This window comes from Synchiropus splendidus, chromosome 10, assembly GCF_027744825.2.
Source record: "Synchiropus splendidus isolate RoL2022-P1 chromosome 10, RoL_Sspl_1.0, whole genome shotgun sequence".
NCBI classification, from domain to species: domain Eukaryota; kingdom Metazoa; phylum Chordata; class Actinopteri; order Syngnathiformes; family Callionymidae; genus Synchiropus; species Synchiropus splendidus.
In genome coordinates this window covers 6245466-6270219 of record NC_071343.1, presented here as the reverse complement: position 1 = coordinate 6270219, position 24754 = coordinate 6245466, and the positions used below count along the sequence as shown (strand labels likewise).

The following is a 24754-nucleotide window of genomic DNA, read 5'->3' as shown; positions in this document are numbered from 1 at the left end:
CTTGGGAAGATGATCAAGATAGGTGAAGGTGGATCACTTGGTCAGGTGCTAAAGAAAGTTCAATAATGATATTGTTCCGTGTGTGTGTGTTTTCAGTGGTGAAAGTGGTTCTGGGAAAACAGAAGCCTGCAAACACATTGTGCGCCACCTGACAGCCAGATCCACCTGCAAGGAGTTTGCTCTAGAATCCATGATGAAACATGTAAGTGTCACCCTCAGTGCTTACTGTAAAACATCCCCATCTTTTCCAGTTGCTGAAAACATGGCGTTGCCTATTGTGCTGTCCACAAACACCGAGACACCTGCACTAGTTTCTTCTTTTCACTGCCTCCCTTTTGATCCCGAGACGCGATCGCTGCTCTGCTGACAACAAGGACAGATTATAGATTTGCTCCGTCGCTGAAAAGCTTTTCATTCGTCCGCCTCGATTTCTCAGCGATTAAACGCGGTGCTGAGAATCATTTGAAAATGTGTGGAGTTTGGAGGGAGCAGTGAATGGTCGACACAAAAGACTGGAGTCGTACTTTTTCCACAATGAGAAAGAGAGTTTTTTGTGTATGAAGTATTTTTACTTTTTGTGCAGTGTCTCGTGTTGAATATTTAGATACGCGTAGCTGTTGCTATGTTGCCGGACACAACAGGCGTGCGGTGCTAAGCAGCAGCTCTGCACCTCCACGGCGAGGAAACACAACAGTGTGTTGCCTGGAGAACAAACGCGGATGAGCTCATTCTTATTCGCTTGATATCTGGGTCAGCAGCGTCAGCCTCATAAAACCGCTAGCTCGGTTGCATATGGACATCTAGTGGCGGCAAATGGCATGGATTCGCTTAGACTGACGGGCCGCTGTGACACGCAGGTGAACTGCATCCTGGAAGCTTTTGGACACGCGAGGACTCCGTGGAACCACAACTCCAGTCGCTTCATAAAACTGCTGACCGTGCAGTACTGTGACAAGAGGAGGACGCTGGTGAGAGGTACGGAACACTGGAGGGCCTTACTTTCACCGTTCTTCTGTTCCTCACACGAATTCAAAAAGATTGGAAATGTGAGAACCAAATAATCCGAACAACACATCAATAATTCACCGTGGATTCTGAAAAAATAATAATTGGAATTGACTTTTTCTTCACAAGAAGGCGCACTGTCGAAAACCACCAGCAGGGGGCGCTAAGCGCCCACATCTGAACATGCATCACTGCCCTGAAGAAGTGACACTGTAGTGGTGGTGGGATCCAAGACTGCGGTCAGGTCAACAAGCAGGGCTTGCACAGAAATTTGAATTAAAAAAAAAAAGATCCTTCTTAGTTGACAAGAGACAGAGTCGATATTCTTGTTCAGCAGGTCAAGTACTATAAGTAAGCAAAGTTTCATGCATTTTTACTTGAGAAAAATAGATTTATTGTACAGTAAGTGCGGTGGATCACTGTTGTCACATGTGTATATTTTAAATAATAAAAAAAGATCCTTCATAGTTGACTTTCTTCTTTCTGTTTCTTGTCAACTAGGAAGGGTCTTTTTTATGAATAAAAATATGCACCATAGCACGTGACGAGTGATCCACTGCACTTACTGTACAATAAATGATTTTTTTCTACAGTAAAAATGCATGGAACTTTGCTCATTGATAGTACTTGACCTGCTGAACAAGAACATGGACTCAGACACTTGTCAACTATGAAGGATCTTTTTTTATGTATAAAAATATGCACCATAACTCGTGACGACAGTGATCCACTGCACTTACTGTACAATAAATCAAATTTTCTTCAGTAAAAATGCATGAAACTTATCTCATTTATAGTGCTCACTTGACCGCAGTGATCCACGTCACATCGTTTTTCAAAACTACGTGCTTATATCCACCGTGGGCTACTATAAATATCGACCTACTAATCCTACAGATGAACGTCATGCATCTGTTTTTGCATGTATATATACGCTAGATCGCTGCTATGTCTCTTACTTGTGTCTAGCTCGAGTGAACACGTTCATGCTGGAGAAGTCTCGCCTGGTGGACTCGCCTGTTCACCAACACAACTTCAACATCTTCTACCTAATGGCTGAAGGCCTTTCAGCGGAGGAGAAGAGCGCACTGTACCTCAACAACGTCCTGGCTCATAGGTACGAAGGTGCCAAGTGCTGCGACATTACTCATCTTGCTTCTTTGAATTGTAATGATGAGTCATCCATCATTTAAATTACACCCACTAATGATGTCAACATTTTAAAACGGCACATGAAAAATGTATGTAAATGGTCTCATTCGTTCCTTTGTCAACATATGTGTTGCACATTTGTCGGCTGAAGTGACAGCACCAACCACCAGTGGAAACACAGGTTCTGAAGTCATTGTACAGCACAGCTTTTGATGCGAGAGCTGAAGCTAAGAAGTAACCCGAGCAGTGGAGACAGATGTTTTCTTACACCTTAGGTGTACATCATGTTTTTATGAAGCCACTCTCACATATCATGTATCTCCTATCAAATTAGGAACCAGATAAAGAGTAAGTCTGTGTCACTGCAGACTCTGACTCATCTCCACACACGCACACAAACATGTTGTTTTGGTTGTGTGTGACATCAGAAGGTTCATTGTCTGGTCAATATTTCCGTGGCTCATTCCTGCCCGGAAAACATCCAGTGATATTGATCATTTGTGTATCTCACGGGTAAATTAAACTTCAGCTTAATGCACGTTTATTAACCTAGATTTACATGTTCTAAAAATAGCTCATCAATAACCAGGTTCTGCAGCTCTAATCAATGACCGCAGAGGCCTCCGTTTCTTCATTCCAGGTATCTCAGGCAGGGACCTCCAGGGGAGAATCCTCCGGTAGCTGCAGCCTCCACTCAGAGCAGAGACCGCCTTGCTGCTGTTAAACAAGCCCTGAAGGCGCTCAGCTTCAACAAGCAGGTATCGATTGTTGTTGTGTTTTTGAGCCTGTTTGTTTGAAGGTTATTGACACCAGGAATCATTTGAAGGGCTGATGTTAGAGATTCAAGAGTTTGCTCTCATGCTGGACCACTCTTGTTTCTGTGTTGGAGTCAAGTTCACGTTGCACAATTTGTAGCTTTTTGATTGGTGTGATACAAAGCATGATGAATATGTGGATCTAGAACTCAAGGGTCGTTTTGAATCCGTCTCAGAGGGATGGTTAGATGTTCTGGAATGTGCTTGTTTGGGTGTGGAGACAGTGCAATTGCGGTGTTCAAATTTTTACATCACATACTGCTTATCTACTCTGGGTCACAATGTCATTCTTTTGGTTCCTCCACTTGACACACCCTGCTTCCGACTACCATTTTACATGACCATAAAACACCTCTGTTTGGATCTGCATGTAGACCTCACCTTGAACCCATGACCTCCTGCTCCACTTTTATTGTTGCTATCCAGTGAGCTAACCAGCCGTTTGTCATTTTGAGTCCAGACTATGAAACCTTAGCAATAGGCAAAGAGCTGACTCCTTTGTAGGGCAGTCTAAGTTTTGTGACAGCATCGATGAGGTCTACTCCAACATACTTTTTTTTTAGCATCTGTCAAAAAAGCAGCTAACCTGGTCACTGATTGATCACACACATGTCCACCATACATGTGCACGCATCCGCTTTTATGCTTAGACTCCTAGTCAGCATCTACCAGCAGCAAGTGTTGGTCATCTAACCTTTTAATCCTGCTCTCGTCGATACCCCCCGGACGACTGCAGCGTTAGTCTCACTGGCTACTTGTGTCCACATGAACAGGCCGAGTCAGCGGGGAAATGAATTCAGTAACTGGTGGTAGATAAGGCCGACCACCCATTGGTCTCTGTCTCGGCTCTCGTCAGGGATGATTCCCAGTTCGCACCAAAAGGTCAATCGTCATTAACGCTTGTTATCTTCCGCCTCTTCTCCCCTGGTTCCACTCTGCTTTCTCTTTAAGTGGTGTGGGATGGATCGCGTGTCATCTGGGGAGGGGCGTCAAAGATCAGCTGTAACTGAACCCACAGCCTGCTGGACGTCTTGAAGAAGTGTGTTGTGCATTTGTGTATTTCCTTCGAAAAACACATTTTTTTAAAGACATATTTTTCCTTCACATACGATAATATAAATAAACCTCTACTCCGGCCGCTACCACTACCTCCAGCGTTACCACTACCTCCTTATGTAACACTGCTACTAAAGCTCCTGAAAGTATTGATGGTTGCTGTCTAATAATATCAGTTTAGAACCTCCTCTGCAATAAGTACCTGAAAACTAGTACCACTACTACAGTACAGTACTTCCACTAGTGGTTCAGTAAATTACTTGTGCGTAATGTTTTAAGACAAAATGTCACTATAATCACTGTATTTATACAATTCTAATGAGTGGTACCACTACACATTAAAAACAGATTACACAACCGACACCTCACTGTGGGGACAACTTCCCGGGAACTGCTGAAGAAGATCGTCATCATTCGACCTTGACTGTGCTCCTTAACAACTGATGCGGTTGCGCTGTCATTGTGAGTCACACTTGACCATAAATCAACAAAACAACAGAAAACAGCCTGACCCTGACCACGATCTGAAGGACGCCACCTAGATCAGGAGAGAGGTGCTCCTAGGTCAATGAGAGACGATCTCTTCAGCTGGTCCTGGGTCTGCCCTGGGACCTCCCGTTACACAGGCCTGGATCACCTCACCAAGGAGGTGTGGTGGTGACATTCTGTCAAGCCTCCTCAACTGCCTGCTCTCCATGTGGAGGACCAGCAGTTGTACTTTGAGTTCCTCCCAGATGACTGAGCTTCTCACACCATCTCTGAGTCCAGACTCCCTTGGTTCTTGTTCTTTTGGTCATTAAACATTTAGGTAAACCTGAGAATCGAGATCTTTGTCTTGTGGTTCAGCTCTTGTCCTCCAGTATGAGGATGTCGCCGGACACATCGGTCCCTCACTCACTGCCCAAGAAACTCCAACTCCTCCACCTGTCACTTGATACCAATGTTATCAGTCCATCGAAAGTCCATATACAGTTGCAGGCCAGTAGGCAGCTCCTAGTTGGGGGCCATTGGTTGGGGTTATCCGAACCCATAACTCTAACCATACACTAAATGATCCATAGAAAGAAGGATCTGTCCACCAGCTCAGACAGGAGATTCAAGCAGGTGAATGGCAGGAAGGAACCGATCCTCACACAAACCCAAACCCATACGAATCGCCTTCTAATCTGGAAAGAAGTTTATTTTTGAATCGTCGAAAACATAGCTAAGCACACACTATTTGTCACAACAGGCGGTAAAACAACCAACTCATTACAGTACAAATTAACGGCTCCTTTGAGCCAACCGGAACTGTGTATTCAGTTTCATGTCATCACAGCGATAGAGCTGGCTTTTATTGTCAATATGGGGAAAGATGAGAAGAACTAGAAAGCATGTTCCAGGAATTTTAGCTTTAATAGTGATGCATGTACAAATAAAAGAACCCTGGTATCGATAGTGGTATCAATAAAATCCGACCCACCCGGACCGCCAGAGACAGAGTAATGCTTCTGTTTATCGCGCACATATCCGCTCCTATTTCCTGCCATGAGCGCACACACACACACACACACACACACACACACACACACACACACACACGCACTGAATGTCAAACCCAAACATCCCCCTCCTACAGATCCAGAGCAGTGGGTAATGGGGTATTCCATTAAGCGTCCTCTGCTCAAGGGCAAAGACGAAGGTACGGAGAGAGAGAGAGAGAGAGAGAGCAGGAACCGGCCTGGACTCTGCTTGAGCTGTAAACATGAGAGGTGCTGCCCCCAATGGCTCGACACACTTTATATTTGAGTCAAGAAAGCTTTTTAAAAATTTGAGATCATATCTTCTACTTAGCTCGTGCTTTGATAAAGCTATATTGAGCAGGGTACTCCTGTTTGCTCTGCCGGACACACACCATGTTGTACCTTGTTGATCATTTATGTGTGGAGAGTGGAGGCCTCTGGCACAACAAGCTAAATACAGCAAGGAGGTGTTGACTGAGCTTTTATTGGAGAGCATCTACTCTTCCCAATAGCTGGGAAGAAGAAGTTTGAGGATGTATGTCTTGAAAACAATGACGATATTGTAGGGATGTTTAGAGTAACGCAGTTGCTAGTTGAGTGAGTCATATGGGTGAAAGGTGCTGATGCTTGAGTGATTTTTCTTTCTGGATGAATGGGAACCCAAAGACTTGGAGCAGATCATTTATGGATGAATATAACTTGTGTTATCAGTGCCCAGATGGTCTTTGACCTAACGGAGGAGTGTGTGTTGCTTTCACTTCGAAATGTACTTTAATATTGATCTCTTCAATTTTCTCCCTTTTCTTTAGTTTGAATATCAATGTTTAGATTTCTTGTCATTTGCCATGGCCTTTCCCCCTCTTGGGGTTGACCGTGCTGGAAGGGGACTGGAACCCTGTTCAGAAGAGGCGGTATTGTGGAGTTCATCCTGGACTGGTTTGGTGCAGGGGTCGAAGACTGCCGAGGGGGTCGCACGTGGTGTCGGAGTGTGACGACTTGTGTGTTTGAGAGTTTTATTTGTGGGTTAAATTGCAGCTGTGTGTGACAGTGAATGAGAGCAGAATAACACGCCCGAGGGCTCCAAGATGTTTTTAGCTTTGCGTCCATGGACGAGAGATGTGTCAGTACTTCCAGTAAGATGAACACTTGTTGTTATTGTAAAGACCGCGACAGTGCCTCATTGGTCCATCTCTCTTTCCACGTTCCCCTTGTCTTTCAGGAGGTTGATTCAATATTCATGCTACTCTCAGCCATACTCCATATCGGGGATCTGCGCTTTACAGCGTTGACCGACGCGGAAACAGCCTTCCCATCTGACCTGCAGCTGCTGGACAGAGGTCAGTCACCGGTCCCATGACCAGTGCTTACACACCTTCCTTGTTTGCTTCACGTCCCCTTTTAGTTCAGCATGGCTCACTTATTTGTCTGGACAGCTTTCAAAGGTCGCCATGGCGACGACAGATCACGGTTGCGCCCATGTTTTTTTTTTTTTTTAGGTCAACTCAGCTGGCTCTATTATTATGTAACCAGAACATGTGACCCCTGACTTTTGTGAGGAGGTAAACACATGACATAAGAAAGGTGACAGGAATAGGGATGTGGTCATGCTGTGATGTCAGCAGAGGGAGTCACCTGCTCTCACTTCTCAGAATAATGACTAAGATAGCTGATCAATTAAAGTGAGTGGGTGATATCACTTCCAGGCACTGAGCCTCCTCCTGGCGTCATCAGCTTGTTTTTTTTTTTTTATTTCATTTCTTCTGCTGTGCAGTTGCTGCTATGCTGCAGGTGTCCTGCAACGACCTGAGCGCCGCTCTCACCTCCGATGTCCAGTACTTCAAAGGTAAGATGCCTCACTTTGAATCACAATACATGTTGGCGCTCAAATCTCCCATCGACAGGTGATGTCATCACTCGTCGCCACACTGTGGAAATGTCCCAGCAGCACAGGGATCAGCTTGCCAAGGCGATCTACTGCCGACTCTTCAGCTACCTGGTCAACAGCATCAATGATTACCTACAAGGGCAAGAAGAGGCCGTGAGGTACCAATGTTCTGTTTCTGATTGACAAGTGCTTTGCTAATGCTCAATTCTTTACAAGACAATGAGAATGAGAAATGGGTTAGTGCAATTCAGCAGACAGGAAGTTGTTAGTCTTTAAAGCCGTCAAAGGAAGTGGACGTTTCTGATGGTCGTAAATTATGGTCGCTGCCTGAGGGTTAAGACATCTACAACACTTGCAATGTGATGTGGACCAGGCTGCTCTTGGTATTTGAGTTAGAGGCTCGCACATTGATGTGTTTGAATTCTGCCGCTGGAGGACACACCCAAGGTTTGTGTGAAGGCCTCACGTTTACACACAAACACGCAGGTGGAGGCCACAGGATCTTGTGTTATTGATGCTGTAAAGTCTTATCTCCCAGCGTACAACCCCAGTTTTTATCTCAGGACGTGTTTGTGCTCGTCCTTTGTGTACACTTCACTCAGGATGTAGTAAATGTGTCAGCCTTGCAGGTCATAAAAAAAGAAAAGGAAAGAAAGACAAAATGCTTCACAAATGTTTTTCTTGTCTTTACCAGCGACCCTGCCTTAGAAATCGCAGTCCTGGACATATTTGGGTTTGAGGCCTTTCAGAAGAATGGATTTGAGCAGGTGAGAGGGCGATTGTGGTTTTCCCTCATTCAGAACAGGCGTCTTCAATGCCCTGTGACGTTGCCGACCAAGGTTTTCATGCGCCGCTCCAATGTTCCCAAATAGAATGTGGGGCTGTAATTTCTATCAACATTCATCAAATTGATTACATAGTTGCAGCCTTTTTTCAACATGAGCATTTCGGCGCACTTGAAAAGTGAGGTCGGCAGTCCGCGCCAAGGCTCTCCGTCGTCCTCAGATGACCTTGTGTATCGCACAATGTTGGCCTTTGTTCTTCTGCCAGTGTGTGTGTGTGCGTGTTTACAACAATTCCCTTTATGTAAGCATGACTTGACCACTTGAGCGAAAGGACCCTCTGTTTTTCAGAATGAATCGCCACACTCATTCAGCAGAAACAACACGACGTCATAATCTCATTGCAAAACCAATTGACTCGGATTTGTGAATCAAAAACAAACCACAGTGACTAACGTGTTGTTTTGTAATACTGAAATGAACGTGTTACAGTGGAAAAAAAATGAATATTTTTTTATTTTTATTCTAGTTACGATTAAGTATGTGAGTAGATTAAAATTTGAATCTCGATTAATCGCACCAAAGATGAGTTAACTCACGGTTAATGGCAAATGAATCGCACATTTTGTGTCTGTTCTAAATGTACTACATTCCGAACTGCACATGCTTCTTATTCTTCTGACTGTAGTACTCATTGCTTTGGTCCTGGGGGGTGGGATCAGGGGGTTGGTATACGTAAAATACCAGTGTGGGATTTGGGGACATGAGTGAGATAGCGAGTGTTCTGGTTGCGTAGGAGTGCTGTTGGACCAGAAGCCTGAGACTGGGGTCATAGAAGACATGCCTCAGGTTTGGAGGTTCTTTGGAGGCACTGGGGCGGTTTGCAGCCGAGTGCGAAGCGGCCGGGATGAGGATCAGCACCTCCAGGTCTGAGGCCATGGTTCTCGACCGGAATAAGGTGGTTTGCTCTCTCCGGGTCGGTGGAGAGTTCTTGCCCCAAGTGGTGGAGTTTAAGTATCTCGGGGTCTTGTTCTCGAGTGTGAGAAAAGGGGAGCGTGAGATTGATAGACGGGTTGTTGCAGCGGCAGCAGTGATGTAGTCGCTGTATCGGACCGTCGTGGTGAAGAGGGAGCTGAGTCACAAGATGAAGCCCTCGATTTACCGATTGACCTACGTTCCCACCCACACCTCTGGTCACGAGCTTTGGGTAGTGACCGAAAGGATGAGATCACGGATACAAGCAGCTGAGATGAGTTTCCTCCGCAGGGTGGCTGGGCACACCCTTAGAGATAGGGTGAGGAGTTCGGTCATCCGGGAGGAGCTCGGGGTGGAGCCGCTGCTCCTCCACATCGAGAGGAACCAGCTGTGGTGGCTCGGGCATCTGATCCTGATGCCCCATGGACGCCTCCCTGGGGAGGTGTTCCGGGCATGTCCTACAGGGAGGAGACCCCGGGGAAGACCCAGGACTCGCTGGAGAAATGATGTCTCCGGTCTGGCCTGGGAACGCCTCGGGATCCCCCGGGAAGAGATGGAGGAGGTTTGTGCGGACCGGGAAGTTTGGGCTTCCTTGCTCGGAATACTGCCTCCGCGACCCGACCCTGGATAAGCGAAGGGAAGGTTTCCAGAGAGTGAAGGACAGGGAGAAGCCGTGTTCTGTAGATGAAAAAACCTAGTGCGGGTAGTTTGTTTTGAAGGTAAGGCAGCTAAATGAGGAAGTGGTAAAAGACGATTTCCTTGATGAGCTGCGCTGGCTGATACAGAGAAGGAAAATCAGATAAATAACACGACAGTAAAAGCTCGTTTATCTGATCTAAGTACCTTCAAATCAAATTGAAGAAAGAGCAGCCACTACCGAGTGTGTCTGCGAGCTGCTTCTACAAGAAGCTCTTCAGTCACAATGCGTTCAGGAAGATTTTGACTCTTGACAGTGGAAGGTTTCACTTCCTGCTCTCGTCTTTGTTGACATTGTCATTCTACTCTACGGCACTTCATTCAGCAGATGCGTGTCACTTCGCCGCGCCACACTTGATTTATGCAAGTGTGTCTTGTTATATGCAAAGTGTATACTTAGTCACACATGTGCAGCGTTCAAGCTCACCTGTTCTGGGCTATAAATCTGTCGAGTGCTCATCAAGCGTGCTCCGCTAATAGGCCCCTCCATTGTCAAGGATGCGGCTTGGTGTGTTAGCATGTATATCACTTATAGCCATGACGACCAGAGGAACATATCCCCCGTCACATGGAGACGTAAATCTTTCCTCGCAGACATTTCCTTGATTCTTTCTGGGCTCAGTCTCCTGTGACAATGTTAAATGACGAGATTTTGACACATGAATTATGGAGCGAGCGGTTAAGGTGAAGTGTGAGTTATTTTCTGAATGAAGGAGTTGTGTTTTGTTGTACTGTTTCTACAGCATAAGGATCAAATATGTATCTAGATTATATAATATATATCCTCTATAATGTCTTAAATGCAAGGATTCTCCAAATATTTGGTGGCCGAATATATATCGCTTCCGAATCGACAACATGATGAAATAGAATCAATTTTTCAAATTCAAAAAATGCACAGCGGAGGTGAAACAAGCGCTACGAAAATCTGGTAACCCGCTCCACCATTTTCAGAGGCACTGTTGTGTCTGGCAACACAATCCTCCACTTTATCTGCGACAGCACCGACCCTCGGACTCACTGCCAGCTGCCACTGTCAACTGGTGACCGGACAGGAGCGGTTCAACACAAGTCAAAATTATCTTGACAGTCCGACCGTCATCATGGCGACGCTTCAGTTTGTCTTAAATTTCTCAGATATTCTCAGACAAGTGTTGGAGTCGCAGTTTACTCGTGTTCTACAAGCTATCTAGAGCTTTCTGTTTACACTATTAGCTTGATCACTGTAGCTAAGATAACTTGTACCAAAAGGACAATTCATTTGTTGTGTGTTTTTCTACTTCAATGCATTTTTGGAATTCCTGTTTTATTTGAAGGAGTAATTTAAATTATATTGCTTTTTTATTGTCGAAAATCTTCAATTATTAAATTAACATTTACTTTATTTTAAAATATAAAAAAACTCTACTGCATTTGATATTCAGTATTTAGTATTATTCGATGTTCAGCTAAGCGTTTTATATTTTATTGGTTTTCAAATTTTAATTTTGGTGTATCCCTACTTTAATGTTTGATGCTGTGACAACAACACTATCCCCATTGTGAGGGCATTCTATTCTTATCTGATCTAATCTCATAATAATAATAAAATATTATAAGTGCATGACCAGATTGTTAATATAGTTTTGTTTGACGTGTCACCTTTGACCGAGACAGTGACACGAAGAAAGAGGAGCAACGACTAGACAAACAAGTTCCCTCTACATGTGTACACTGATGACAAGTAAACTCTCACACGCTGACATATCCGTGCACACTTCACCCGCGCCACATGATCGGGGTCATTAGAGCTTGTTAATAAGTGTTTGTGTGCATGTCGGCTGGCGACGAGGCTGTGTGTTGTACCTGCTCAGCACTTTGCTAATGAGCTAACTCAATCAACCACCTGCTGGGACTCAGCGTAAGTAGACGTGCCGCACATGAAGACAAAGGAAAAGACAAACACTAATGGGTACAAAACAAGAGGGGTGTTACAGAGCCCTGCGCTGGAGTTGAGCGCTCCGTCATATTAGTGGTCATCCTGCCTTGCTGTATTGACAGACTCAATACAGTGAGTCAGATCTAAGTCAGTAATGTCAGTCTGCCGAAAATGTTACTTCCTATTGATCGTGACAAACAACAGCTTGGTTGGACAAACTAATGCGTCTCAAGTTCCTCTCTGATACAATAACTTTGCTTTTGACTGAGAATGAGTTAAAAGCTGTGCACATTGAAACTTTTTGTGTGTTGATTCCAGCTGTGCGTGAACATGACCAACGAGCGACTGAGACAGTTTGTCTCTGAGGTGCTGTTCCAGCAAGAGCAGACCGAGTGCCTTCAGGAGGGCATCACCATGGAGACCCCCACGTCCCCCAGCAACCTGCCAGCTGCGTTGGACTTCTTTCTGATGGTATTGTTGATGACTGCCCCGCGCCAGTCTGGTCCTGTTTGCCCTTTTATTATGTAACAGGTTATTTTCCTTCCCAAGGTTCCGACAGGAGACTTGAGATCAAATACTTTATTGTCACATTGTTTTATGTTCATTCAAGAAATACAAAAGAAAGACACACAAAATCAGACCTCAGGCCTCGGTGTTGCTTACTTGCTCTGGAGGAGACTGTCAGAGTTTACTCAGTTGTCAGTATGTTGGTGAAAAAAAAAAAGCAGGGAAGCAGAAAAACACTGTAAAAAAATGTATGATGTCTTAACTTCGCCCCTGGGGGGTCAATATAGTGTCAGCCTGAAATATTTATGACCCCTGTCATCAGGGATGCTTTGAAATTGTGTGTTTTGTCACCCTTCCAGAAGCCCCAGGGTCTGCTCTGTATGTTGGATGAAGAGAGCCAGAGCCTTCGGTCAGTGGAGCAGAGCCTGTGCAAGAGGCTGTCATCTCAGTTCGACCCTAACCCCACTCTGGGCTTCTCCTTCACCACCAAAGACGGCAACGGGAACCCTCCACCGAAAGACCAGGGCCCGACGTTTACTGTCAGCCATTATAGTGGGCAGGTATGTTGCTATATGTGTGGGTGATTAGTAGTGATGGACTGATGAAGCTTCATGAAACAGTTTCATTTTCTGAGAGGTTTCATTGAAATTGTTGTTTAAATGTAAAGACTTTTGTGGTGAGACTGCCATCCACTGGGCCCCTGAAATGAGGACGGTGTTTCAGGAAGCAACTAGTGGTTATATGGTATATGCTGTGAGGAGATGTCCCGCCTCCAGGAAAGTCAACCGATCTGAGGACAGGAAAGTCAACCAATCAGAAGACAATTGAGAAGAACCTGCCACCTTCCTGGGAGCACTATTATATACCAAACCATCATGCATGCTCATATCATAATACCTTAAAATAATAAAATGAAAGATGGGAGGAGTTGATGATTCAAGTTCAGAACATTGTTGAGTTTGTTTCAAGACTCACTCTCCATGTTGGAGCCTGTTTTCAAAACTAGTTTAGAAGTGATCCTCATGCATTTTTAAGCCGGGTGCACCACTGACCTTTCTACGTTGAAGACGGTACCACTGCACCCGCGGCTTATAGACCACTTCTGTATGAACAAGATCTGTTTTCCTTATTAAATTTAGTGGATGCGGCTAATATTCCAGTGCACTCTACAGTCCTGAATTATTTATTAGAGATATTAGAATGAAATAATTGCGATTAATTACGTTTTAATATTTTTACCTGAGTGATATAATTTGAGTTGAGTCGGTACACATAAGCTAAACATCTGGGTGGAAGATCTCCAGCGATGAGCGAACATTTCTTGGGCTTCCATCCATCAGTGCATCCATCACCCTCCATTATGAACGGCTGTTTTGCCGATGACATCACTTTATGTAATGTGGTGCATCTGGAATTGGTGCAGTGGAAAATGTTCCCTGCAAAACAAAGTTCACACTCTATTAATCTATGGTTTTTAAAATCCTTTTGTCTGCATTTAATTAATCAAAATGACTGTGGTAAAGTCTCATCCCATTTCTAATCCATCACCATTTAAGTATCGGAGAGAAAACGTCTCATGTGATACTCCAACGTTTATCTTGGCTATTACAAGCAAACCACTAATTTTGTTTTAATTAACACGGCGTTAATTATAAATCTATCAGTCCTTTATCAGCTCCATGTTCCGCACTCCCTGCTAGTCTTGACGTGTGTCTCAAAAGGCCGCCCCAAGCATGACTGAATGTGTGAAATGAAGTGTAGTTTGACATTCATCATAACCAGTCATTTGTAAAAAGCCAGTATTCAGCCTATTACTTCTTTGAAACATGTCTATTTTATTATTACAGTGGAACTGCTTTTGTAGTGGCAGTGGACCATTGAAGCTCCTCTGTAGCTAGTTGGCATTGTTGTGTTGTACAACCGTGTAGTTTGTAAATTGTGAAATGGAAATGATTTATCATGGGTCAACTTCCGTTTTGATTTGACGTGACTCATCCTTATCCGGGCTTTTCTTCTCGCTCGAACCATTGAAGGAAAGGTCAATATTTATCTATGGAGATGACTCGATGAATATTCCTTTATTTTTATTGCCAACGGAACACATTACACAGCTTCATTTGTCTTTCCGTTTTTGGATTAAAGCCGGACCTGATGGTTGACAAAAAGGACAAAGAATTGTTAACAAAACCACAGAGAGCGTTGCTCAGAAATGACTGAAGTGATTTTATGTTTCAAACCGGCAGTCGAAAGTAGAGTTTGTTTTTAAGGTGTTTGGATTTCTGCCACTCTTGCATCCAAACACATCAATCGTCCGTCTGCTTTTCTTGTTGAAGTCCCAACATTCATCTGCTTCTCTGTCAAAATTCCTCTTATCTGCATGAATGTTCATGAATTTTCAGAATGACATCTGTCAAATCACTTGCTCGGCTCTAGAAGGGCAAAACTTGAATGCAAATCTTTCTAGGTCATGATGCTAACATGCTTTGTTGGTCATCTATTTTCTTTGTTTTGTACACTTTCATATCAAACCTAAGCATTTTGTGGTGTAAAATGACACATTTGGCCCCTGGGCCTTGGCTTTGACATGTGCGTCACGTGAACTAGAAGCTGGTCTCATGGTGTGGCTGTGGTGGAGTTGTATCAAGTGTACTAGAGCTTGTTCATCACGCTCTCAGTTGTGGCCTTCTCTCCATCCCCTCCTCCGTTTTGTTTAAGAAGAACCTCATGTGATCTCTCCACCACTCCTCTGAACCACACATGGCTGTTCTCAGTAATGCAGTCCTCGATGGCGCCAATGATCTTTGAATTAAGGTTTATTTTGTTACAGAAGTAGATTAACACCAGCACTATTTGCTGCTCCATCTCAAGAAACTAGGACTGAAAATGTGTTCTCACAAGAGTCCAGAGCAGCAGAAATAATTGGCTTTTGTTTTTCAGATTTCATATGACCTAAGTGGGTCGGTGGCACGGAACAAGGACTCTCTCCCTCAGACCATCTTGTTTACGATGAAGTGTAAGTACTCAAACTGCGTGCGTCGTTGCGTCAATCCATGAATCACAAAGACGCTCCCTTGTCTAAACCAACACACTCAAAACCACTCTTTGTCCCATGTGTTTGCATTTGTGCGTTTCATCACGCATGCAGCGCACAGCCGCGTCTCTGTGTACATATTGTGTTCCGCCGTGCCAGATGTAGGGTGCTGCGGTGTGTCGGACACAGGCAGTCGTTGTGTGACTGCCAGGCAAGCTGTGCGTCCAGCAGTTTAATTGCTATAATTTCCATGATGAGGCTAATCTTCTGACGGCTAGACCTTCATTCACACTTGGCTGTTGTCCCTCTCACTGACCAAGCCGTCGGCTACTCACACCGCACACAGACTCGCTGTGTAAACAATGTGTTGCCCTGCGCCGACGACCAATGCAACGTAAGCCGCCTATAATGTTAAACACCGCCCACATGAAGAAACCGTGGGATGCGCCTAATATTGCCAGAACACCAGTGCTGCTGGTGGAATTTGCATCTCCAGCTTTTAATGCAGCGGATGCAAATATTTTATCTCCAGCCAGGAAGCCACATATGTGTTGCAACTAATCTACCATGAAATTGCACTCCAAAGAAATAGATTGAGGTGTCGTCCTGGATAAAGCGATGGGAGACATTTTTGAATGCATCGTAAATGCTGAGTGAACGAGGCAACGATTAAGCTGCCACTCGATATTGCAATATGAAAACCATATTTAAAATAACCTTATAATAATAGTGTTCGCTCATAAGCTTTGTATGTCGCGTGTGTGTTAAGTGCCAGGCTCAGTCTGAGAAAAGTGTCGTTTGGCGTCCATGACTGTACGCAGTCTTGCCTCATGTGTGCAAAAGGAGTGATTCAAGAGTCACTGAAATAACAAAAACTCACGCTGGTCGTAATTTTTTCCCAGTTTTGTTGAGACGAGGGCTGCACTTAAAGGCAGGTCCATATCTGAATGCAACTAAGCAGAATGGCAGAGGCAGTTCGGAGACGAAGAAGAGAGTGCGGGCAGGGTGGAACGAGTCGAAACAACTGACTTCCAAGTAGCAGCAAGAGTGAATGTGAAGCTTCTTTGAATACTGGTGGTGATCACTGCTATCATGTGTTTTTTTAGAGACGTCATGTAGGCTGTACATTACTTACGCGGGTTTATATTAATTCAATAGCGTAGTCTTGAACTCTGCCCGGCACAGAGTGAAAGATTGTTCTGTCCTTCGAAGTGAAATTGAACATGTAATGACCGTACATTTAAAATCAAACCCTAAACACGCAAGGATATATTGACTTCCTATTATGCTGTCCATTGTGAGCAGAAGTAATGTGCTGCACTGATCCTTGCCACTGTAAGCAATGAAAGCTTCAACAGGATCAAGAGACGTGTGCGGCTAATTGCTTCGGATTGAAAGACAATTATCGCCCGCGTGCCGTTAAGTCCTTAATTCATTGAAAGGTAATTGTTGTTTTTGCTGTTAAAGGACTTGCTGTCCCGAACATATGAACCTTCGCTCCTACTTCTCTTCGATTGTTGTGCCACTCAGCCTTGTCTTTCACGGCTCCTTCATTGTTTTCTTCCATCCCGCCGCCCCCTCTCTCCTCCAATCTGCTCGCTGCTTCTTACACTTACTTTTTTTCTCTCTCTCTCTGTTTGCTTTGTGCCCGACAGCCAGTGAGAATGTTTTACTGCAGCAGCTCTTCCAGTCCAAGCTGACTCAGACTGGTTCACTGGTGCCAGCTCAGGCCGGGGTCAGACTCAGGGGGCCTAAAGCTGCTTTGTTGATCCACAAGATGTCATCGGCCTCCTTTGTCGGTGCCGGCGCTCGGCCCGAACAGCAGAGGAGGTACCACGACCTAACCAAGGTACACCCACTGATGTCCTGCTATAATAGCTGTTTGAGGCCATTGACCCCCACCATACAAATATAGAGATGTATTGACGGCATGTGTCGTTCCAGTTTGAAAAAATAAAATTTCTTAGTTTGCTGTTTGCTTCCGTGGCGGCAGGCAGTCACAGTCAAGTGTTCACATGGCCCCTTGATCATAACCTTGCCCCACCCATAGTACACTGAACAAAAGGTGTTTTTCTTTGGCACTTTTCATTGTCTAAATTTGTTGAATCAACTGAATATCTGGTTTATTTATGGTATTTTCAAACTCACAATGGGTTTTTGTGAATTCAAACATAATGTATTTCAGAATTGGGTCTGCGGCAAAGGTTCTGTTATCATCCGTGTTGATCTGTGTTTGCAAAATAACTGGTTTTGGAGAAATGTATGTACATGAATTTGCCTATCAGCTTAGCTCTTTTTCACCAAGACGTGCTGATGCAGTACTCGTGGCTCCATTCTTCCATTACTAGTCATCCCTAGATGAGTTTTCCCTTAGACATTTGGTGAGGTGCTCAGTCATCTGCGACGGTATGGTCCTGCTGTGGGTGCCCAGGGTGAGACCTGGAACATGGGTAAAGATTGTGTTTCTTCTTAACCGCCCCAGTTTCCTCTAGTGGAGGTTTTAGGGCATTCTGGGCCTCTCCACTTCAAGTACTGCCCCCGTGGCCGCTGGCCCTCCTCCATTCCAAGGAAATCTTCACGCTGCTGTTCCGATTTATTGAATCAAATTTCATAATCTTTTCCAGAATAATGTCATTTCCTCATCATGAGACAATGTCTCCTTCAATCCAAATCCACATCCATCAGATGTTTTTTTTAAGCAATACTAAATCAGCCCCTCTCTCGGTGAGGATCAATCAGAGCATAATCAAAAGGTACATTTCCCACAGTGAGTGTGCGTCTAAAATAAGTTCAAGCCAGGCCACTAACTGCTGTGCCAATCATCGGGAAAACACTGATTGTATTTTGGGTAAAAACAACAGTGTGATTTAGGCCTTTTCCACCGCATGCTAAAAATAAACCCCTGGGAATTGTGTTTGTTTGCACGTCCCAGTACAGTCGCAGTCCCAACAAAGTCAAATGAACCGTGAGCATGGGTGGATGACAAATAAGCACACTGTGAAAAGATGGTTGAGAAAGTGATGCAGTTGGACAAGCTAAAATGTCTTGGATCGATTCTCACTAAGTCTATGGAATGTTGATGTTTGCTTAACATTTGGTGGTTGTGTAACCTCTCGGCGAGTCTGTCTGTCCTTCATTAGCCTTCAAGAGACTTGCGTAAGAGCCTTTACCTGTTACAGAAGCCCTGCGCAGTTTTGGATTACTGCACTCTCAGCAAGACCCTGACAGCCTGTTAATGCTGTGTGTTTGTGCGAGCAGCAGATATCCAAAGTCATAAAGGCAACAATGGCTGAGTAGCAGTTTCAGTTAGAAATGTATGGATGAGAATTTCTCTTTGTACATGCTGAGTGGTGATTCCGAGTGGTCATAATGACGGTTCTCTTTTTTCCCATGGCTTCCAGGGTTCAGATATGACTAATGTATTGTTCTCTCCATCCTTTTCAATTTGAAAACGAAAATGAAATGACCAGAATTACAATCCTTCAGTGGTGACTGCTTTTAAATTGGGTTATGCAAACAAAACAATGCGCCATGACATTTTGTAATTGTTATAGGTCCCAATATCAACATATTTGGTCTTGTCTTTAGTCCACATCAAGTTCTTTTGGTTTTAATTTTGAACCAGCTTTAGGTCTACAGAATGTGGGCACATCCTTGATGTGCAATGAGAAAGCAACAGAACAGCTACTGACTTACATCGAGCTGTGGTTAATGGTACTGCTGTTACCTCCTACAGCCCCAAAACATACAGAGGTTATTTGGGGTCTGTGAGTTGTGCCTGTGATGGATTGGTGACATGTTCATGGTCGATCAGGTCGTACACAAAGAAATGGATCTGATTTCGCAGACATGATTTACACACTAGTCTGGACTTATTTGTAGGTCTAGAAAGACAGCCAAAGGGCCACATCCAAATGCCTATATTTAGTTCCCTAAAAGGTGCTATCTGTGTGTTTTTGAGTCGAGAACAAATGATGTACTGACATTTTTCTCTTTGTGTCATTTCCATTTTCTATTTGAAATGGATGTGCAAATCGCCATGGACATTTGTTTTCCTTTTGAAAGTGAAACCAAAATTGAATGATGGCTGCCAGTATAGAACCAGCTACTTTGCGTTTTTCTGCATATTGTTGAAGAACCATTGTATGTTTCACCAGCCTTTTCCCTTTCTCCTCAGAGCTGTTTCATTTTCACTCTGGAGTGATTGTTATCAAACAAATAGATTCCGTTATGAAACAGTTTTTGCGTCATTAGATAAAGCTGATTTCATCCTGATATTAGGATGCAGGCAACTGGAATGTGTCTTCAGTATCGGTGCCGCCAGTGAAGCTTGTTGAGAGCTGGGTCTAGATTTCACAATATAAACTGATGATATAACCATATATGGTATACCAGAAAAAAAAAACTATGGTACTATACAGCAACCATTTATGTGGCTCAGTCATTTAGCTACAGTAACCCTTCTCTACCTGTCAACAGATTTTGAAGAAGAAAGGTTCAAGCTCTTTCCTCCAAAGGCTGGAGCGATGTGGCCCCATCACTGTGTCCATCCAGCTGAGGGTAAGTCAGCCAGCTGCCTGTAGTGCTGCAACTGCGAACGTGGTCATTGCATGTAAAACCTTTGAGGTGAGGTGTGCGTAACCTCATAATGGAATGCGAAATGTTACATTTAACATGTACATGTTACATTTTTGGTTGGTGTTAGTCTGCTGTTATGTCAAAATGCATTGTTTTTATTTTTTATTTTTTTGTAAATAGGCCATGAGACCCGACCGAAAGGCTGGTTACAGAGACGAGCTATGTCACTGAATTATTGAAAACACGATCCACATAAACAAGCGCCGTGGCGCACATACCACCCAAGCATATAAGGGTGACTGTGTTGCACAATCAGAGTTGTGGGTTTGCGGTCGACGACTTCCTCAGGGGGATGGAAGCGGAGAGAAAGGGGGAGGTTGAAGAATGATGCTGTTGCGAGCCAAGTATGGAGTGCTGCACATGAATGAATGAACAATGGACAGCAACTACTCTGTGACGTATGTTAGCAAGTGTGAGCTTTTAGCAGACTGTGCTTTTTTTCCAAGTTGTTTGTTTGGATGAACAAGATAAACATTATTATTTTTTATATCAAACGCGTGTCTCGCCGCCACATGTTTGTTATAATTACTTTTTACATAACTTCACCATGAATGTAAAGTTTGATCAAACAAAGAAATCATTCTAATGTTTTGAAATGAATGCCTCATCTTCTGACTGGCCGACAGTGCTGTTGGTCAGCCATTGTGTCTTGCGTTGGATGCACACCAGAGTTTGTTTGGCTGTGTCCAAAGGCCACTTAGTACTTGGCTCAGCTTAGCGCGACCTTGCTCGGTCGTCCATTAACACTATTACTGTCTCCACCGGGGAGGTATCAAGGCTGTGATCAACAGTTTTGATACCATTTTAATGCATGTTTCCCACTTCAGCAAATAATGGCAGATGTCCAGGCCAAGCTGCATGACGTGCAGCTCAACTCCGATCAGAGGTCGACCATGCTACCCATCTCTGCCATGCAAGATCAGAGAAGGGTGGAAGAGAATAGGGGGAAATCTAGAAAAACCGAGCAACGATTTTCTCCACCGATAATTTGTAGTGAGCTGCGTATTTATTTATTTGTTTTATTCATTGAATTTCGGCACAGTCAGATGATGAATTAGATAACACTTAAAATTTTCCTGAGCAGTTCCTAGATTCATTGTTTCCAGCGGTAGTGGTTTTCATGCCAGAGCGGAACATTCATGCTTCAATCCGGACAACCAAATTAGATACAGTCTTTTTAAGGCCTAATCTTGGTCTCAGCTTTTATCAGCCTCGACTTTGGTCTTAAATCCGTAATATTTTCTCCCTTGCAAGTGTCCCTGTAAACACAGCGGCCAATTTCTCGGTATCACAATTGTCTGAGTGAATATTTGTTATTGTGGATGCCTGTGAACCGACTTTGACCTCAGGCTTGGAGAGAATCAAGTAATGGACTCAGAAGCAGCCCTCTCGCTCGTCCATATTTATGTGCAATAAAGCAAAAACACCTACGGGGCCCTTTCACATCAAGGCCCAGAAGAGCCAAACATATTTGTCTTCTTTGTTCCAGCGTGGAATCGCCGCAGCGGCTCTTGACCGTCCACTCTTCTGTTCTTCTTCCAGAACTCGCTGTCAGAGATGATCAGCAAGCTGCAGGCCTGTACGCCTCACTTCGTGGAATGTGTGCGCCCCAACACCAACGGTCAGCCCGACTCCTTTGACAGCTTGCATGTGTCCGCCCAGCTGCGGCACATCGAGGTGCTGGGGATGGTGCGCATGATCCGGTATGGATATCCAGTACGCCTGTCGTTCCAGGGCTTCCTCAACAGGTCAGTGCAGCTCCCATCATTCTCGCTATGGCCCTCCTCATGTTTAAGAGTGTTCTCTCCATGTACTGATCAGGTCAGCAATCCCTGTTACAGAAAACCTCTGGTATGTTCATTGAAACAAGATTGTTGTAGGCTGTATATTTGAGAAATCTTCATGCAAGGAATGTCCCGTGAGTTTCCATTTGAGTTTGACTGGGGCGACAAGCTGGCTTGTTAACTTTTAAAACATGGCCTCCATTTTTTATTTTCATGTTTGTTAAAAATAAATAAATAAATTTTAGATGTTAAGGAATATTGTAAGTGTTAAGGAATCATCAAACAGTAGTGTTCACTCGGTCTTGTCTTGGTGTCGGACTGGGCAGACTCCAGATTTCTTTTCAAGACTGGTCAAGTCGGACAGAGAAAACTGTATATTTGGTAATAGAAGGACTCTTGCTTTTTGTTCTGTTTTTTATGTATTTTCTTTGATATCTAGCATGGGACTGATACTGATCCACAAAAGGGCCACAGTGGGTGTATTTATTTATTTATTTTTGCTTGGCTTAAGAGTCTAATAGACAACGTCTCACTCACACGCACAGATCATTTTAGTGCCAGAAATAAAACCAGTGTAGGTGTTTGTGCTGTGGGAGGAAACCAGAGTTCCCAGAGGGAGCGAACAGTGACCCCTGGCACTGGTGAGCCGGCAGACAACACAAATGTGATCAGGCTAGTAACAGAGGGTTCTTCTCTGTGTAACTCTCTCGTCTGTCTTCTCCATTAAAGTATAACTCTTAAATATGATGGAGTCACTGTCTCACCGCCGCAGGTCACTGTGTCCCGTCCAGCTTCACATCCCCTGCTTCCTGCAGACCAACGCCAGGACACTTCCTGTATGGATCGCACGCTCCCGTATTAACGTTGACAAGTCACGGTGCCCCTGTATTGTTCGCAGCGGCACAAAATGACCTTGAAAAGGCGTTCTGGTCTTTGATTGGAGTCTGTTGTCGCTAATGAACGCTTGGATCACATTTCTCATGTCAGCATGACTCACAGTTTCATATATAAAAGGCCTCCCACTTTTCAATGCTCATCCTTGCGACCTTTTTTTTTTTTTCTTAAAGCACTTCCTTGTCTCATGTGTCAACAGTGAGAAAATCACAGCTTGGCTCCGTCTCGCTCGAGCCTCGTCTTGGACTCGTCTGCCGTGTTCTCATGTCGCTGATTCTTCAACTGCCGCTTTCCTGATAAAATATCTCTTTGTTCACTCGCTCACTCATTCTTTACGTATGTAGCTGCCTTTCCTTTTGGGGACAAAGGGATTAGAACGAACATTCCCTGGCAGACCCAACAGGAGAGGAAAGCTGATCTTATTGACCCCCCAAAGTTTCCATGAGCCTGCGGCAGATGTGGCTTCTCATCTCCCCTGTTTCTACCTGAGCTCTGTCTTATCCTAGTTTTGATTTAAATTGCTTTTACGTTTGTCCGCTTTTGTTAGAAACTCCATACTCAAGCGCCTCAGTTGTCCTCAGTTAAAGAAGTCTCTATTATGTAGATGTATTTACTGAAGGTTTTCATGTGTTAAAGCATACAAACCTGCTGCAAAGTGAATTTAAAAAATGCACTCAAAAAAAAAAATTGTTTGAGTGTGCATGAATCATGTGACTATGGTAGTATAGGTGGCGTTGCTCCACTGGAGAATGGAGAACTCCTGAGTCTCAGCGATCTCTTACTTGGGCGCTTCCTTTAGACTTTTTGCCTCAGACTGGAAGGTTGGTTGATCTTTTATGCTTCTGTACCATACTGTTGTTAAGGCCGTTGCAAACCTAATGGCCACCACTGCTGTAGAAGCCTCTTTTCATTTCTATACTCAAGAGTGTCGCCCACTTAGCTTTGAAAATGAGGTTTCATGAGGCCATCTAATCTAATCATCCATCACTATAGCATAGACTCTTCTATTTATTTCACAGCTAGAAAACATGCACTATGATTCAGATATGCTTTTTGACACTAATACTAGATCATAGGACATTTCTTGGAGGAAAAATGAATACTAAAATACAGAAGCTGAATTGTCGATTCCTCTACGTCCCGGATCTTGCAACTGAATTTAATCGCACATTTTGTTTTTTTTATGCATTTCTTGTCAATGACATTCACTATTTTAATGATTAAAAGTCAAAGGAACAAAAATCAATCTTAAGAATTAAATTGTGCATCATATAAATGACTAAGTCTGGTGAGACAGATTTGCTTCCACACATTGAAATCAATATGTATTTTTTTATATATATACTAGTGGCGTTGAAATGAAAAGGTTGATGCTTGGTGTAGCTGGTTTCACTAGTTGGAACAATCTTCGACAACATAATGTGATTACTCATAAATGTATGATGAATGTGGAGGTAAATGTGGAAGGAGATTTATCTCCCAACGCTGCGACGCAGCTGACACCCTCAGCCTCTATGTGTGCATCAGGAGCTAGGATTTATGTAGAATTTAAGATGAACATGGGGATTAAATCAGAATATATCAGCGTGAATTCAATATACATCCATGCTGCTTTTTGTATTTCAGCTGCTGTCATGTCCCAAGCCGCAGCTTCCTGCATTCAGTTTGAAATTGAAAAAAATGTCTTTGTCGATGCTTGAAAAAAGCTCTATTGTGTGTCCGCGTGTATGATCGGCAAATATGAGTCATTGTGGAATAGATGGGAGGATTTAATCTCTGGTTGAAATTGGGGGAGCTGGCAGATAAGTGACTATCACAAGGAGCAGCTGCTGGAGCCCTTTCTTGTGGGGACAGTGACACACTTTTGAAAGTGTGCGTTTGCTTTCTTCCATGCTGTTTGTGGTTAATATTTAAATCAGCTATTCAATGGCGCTCAGGTGTCCGTTGGCAATGACAGAGGCCAAACATGGGGTTGACCAACAGCTAAGACCACCTCTAGGCGTTGAAGGAGATCAGGGGGAAGGTTTTCCTCCAGCCATTTTTTCATCCGTTCAATCACTTTAGGAATCTGATAAACATTTCTCCCTCAAGACAAGTTGGGGTTGCTGGGGACT

At 43.9% G+C, this 24754-nt stretch overlaps 1 protein-coding gene across 4 annotated transcripts in view; it reads left to right on the top strand.

Annotated features, from left to right (window-relative positions):
• The window catches only part of myo16 (myosin XVI), a 100905-nt gene that overhangs the window by 53320 nt on the left and 22831 nt on the right, over nt 1–24754 (top strand). For all 4 annotated transcript variants that reach the window (XM_053876806.1, XM_053876807.1, XM_053876805.1 and 1 more), the window contains exons 14-27: nt 97–202; nt 858–975; nt 1975–2122; nt 2798–2915; nt 6750–6867; nt 7302–7373; nt 7432–7573; nt 8110–8182; nt 12105–12257; nt 12653–12853; nt 15231–15306; nt 16980–17173; nt 19804–19884; nt 21505–21710. In XM_053876806.1, the coding sequence (XP_053732781.1) occupies nt 97–202; nt 858–975; nt 1975–2122; nt 2798–2915; nt 6750–6867; nt 7302–7373; nt 7432–7573; nt 8110–8182; nt 12105–12257; nt 12653–12853; nt 15231–15306; nt 16980–17173; nt 19804–19884; nt 21505–21710 (1806 nt within the window). The remainder of the gene's footprint in view (nt 1–96; nt 203–857; nt 976–1974; nt 2123–2797; nt 2916–6749; nt 6868–7301; nt 7374–7431; nt 7574–8109; nt 8183–12104; nt 12258–12652; nt 12854–15230; nt 15307–16979; nt 17174–19803; nt 19885–21504; nt 21711–24754) is intronic.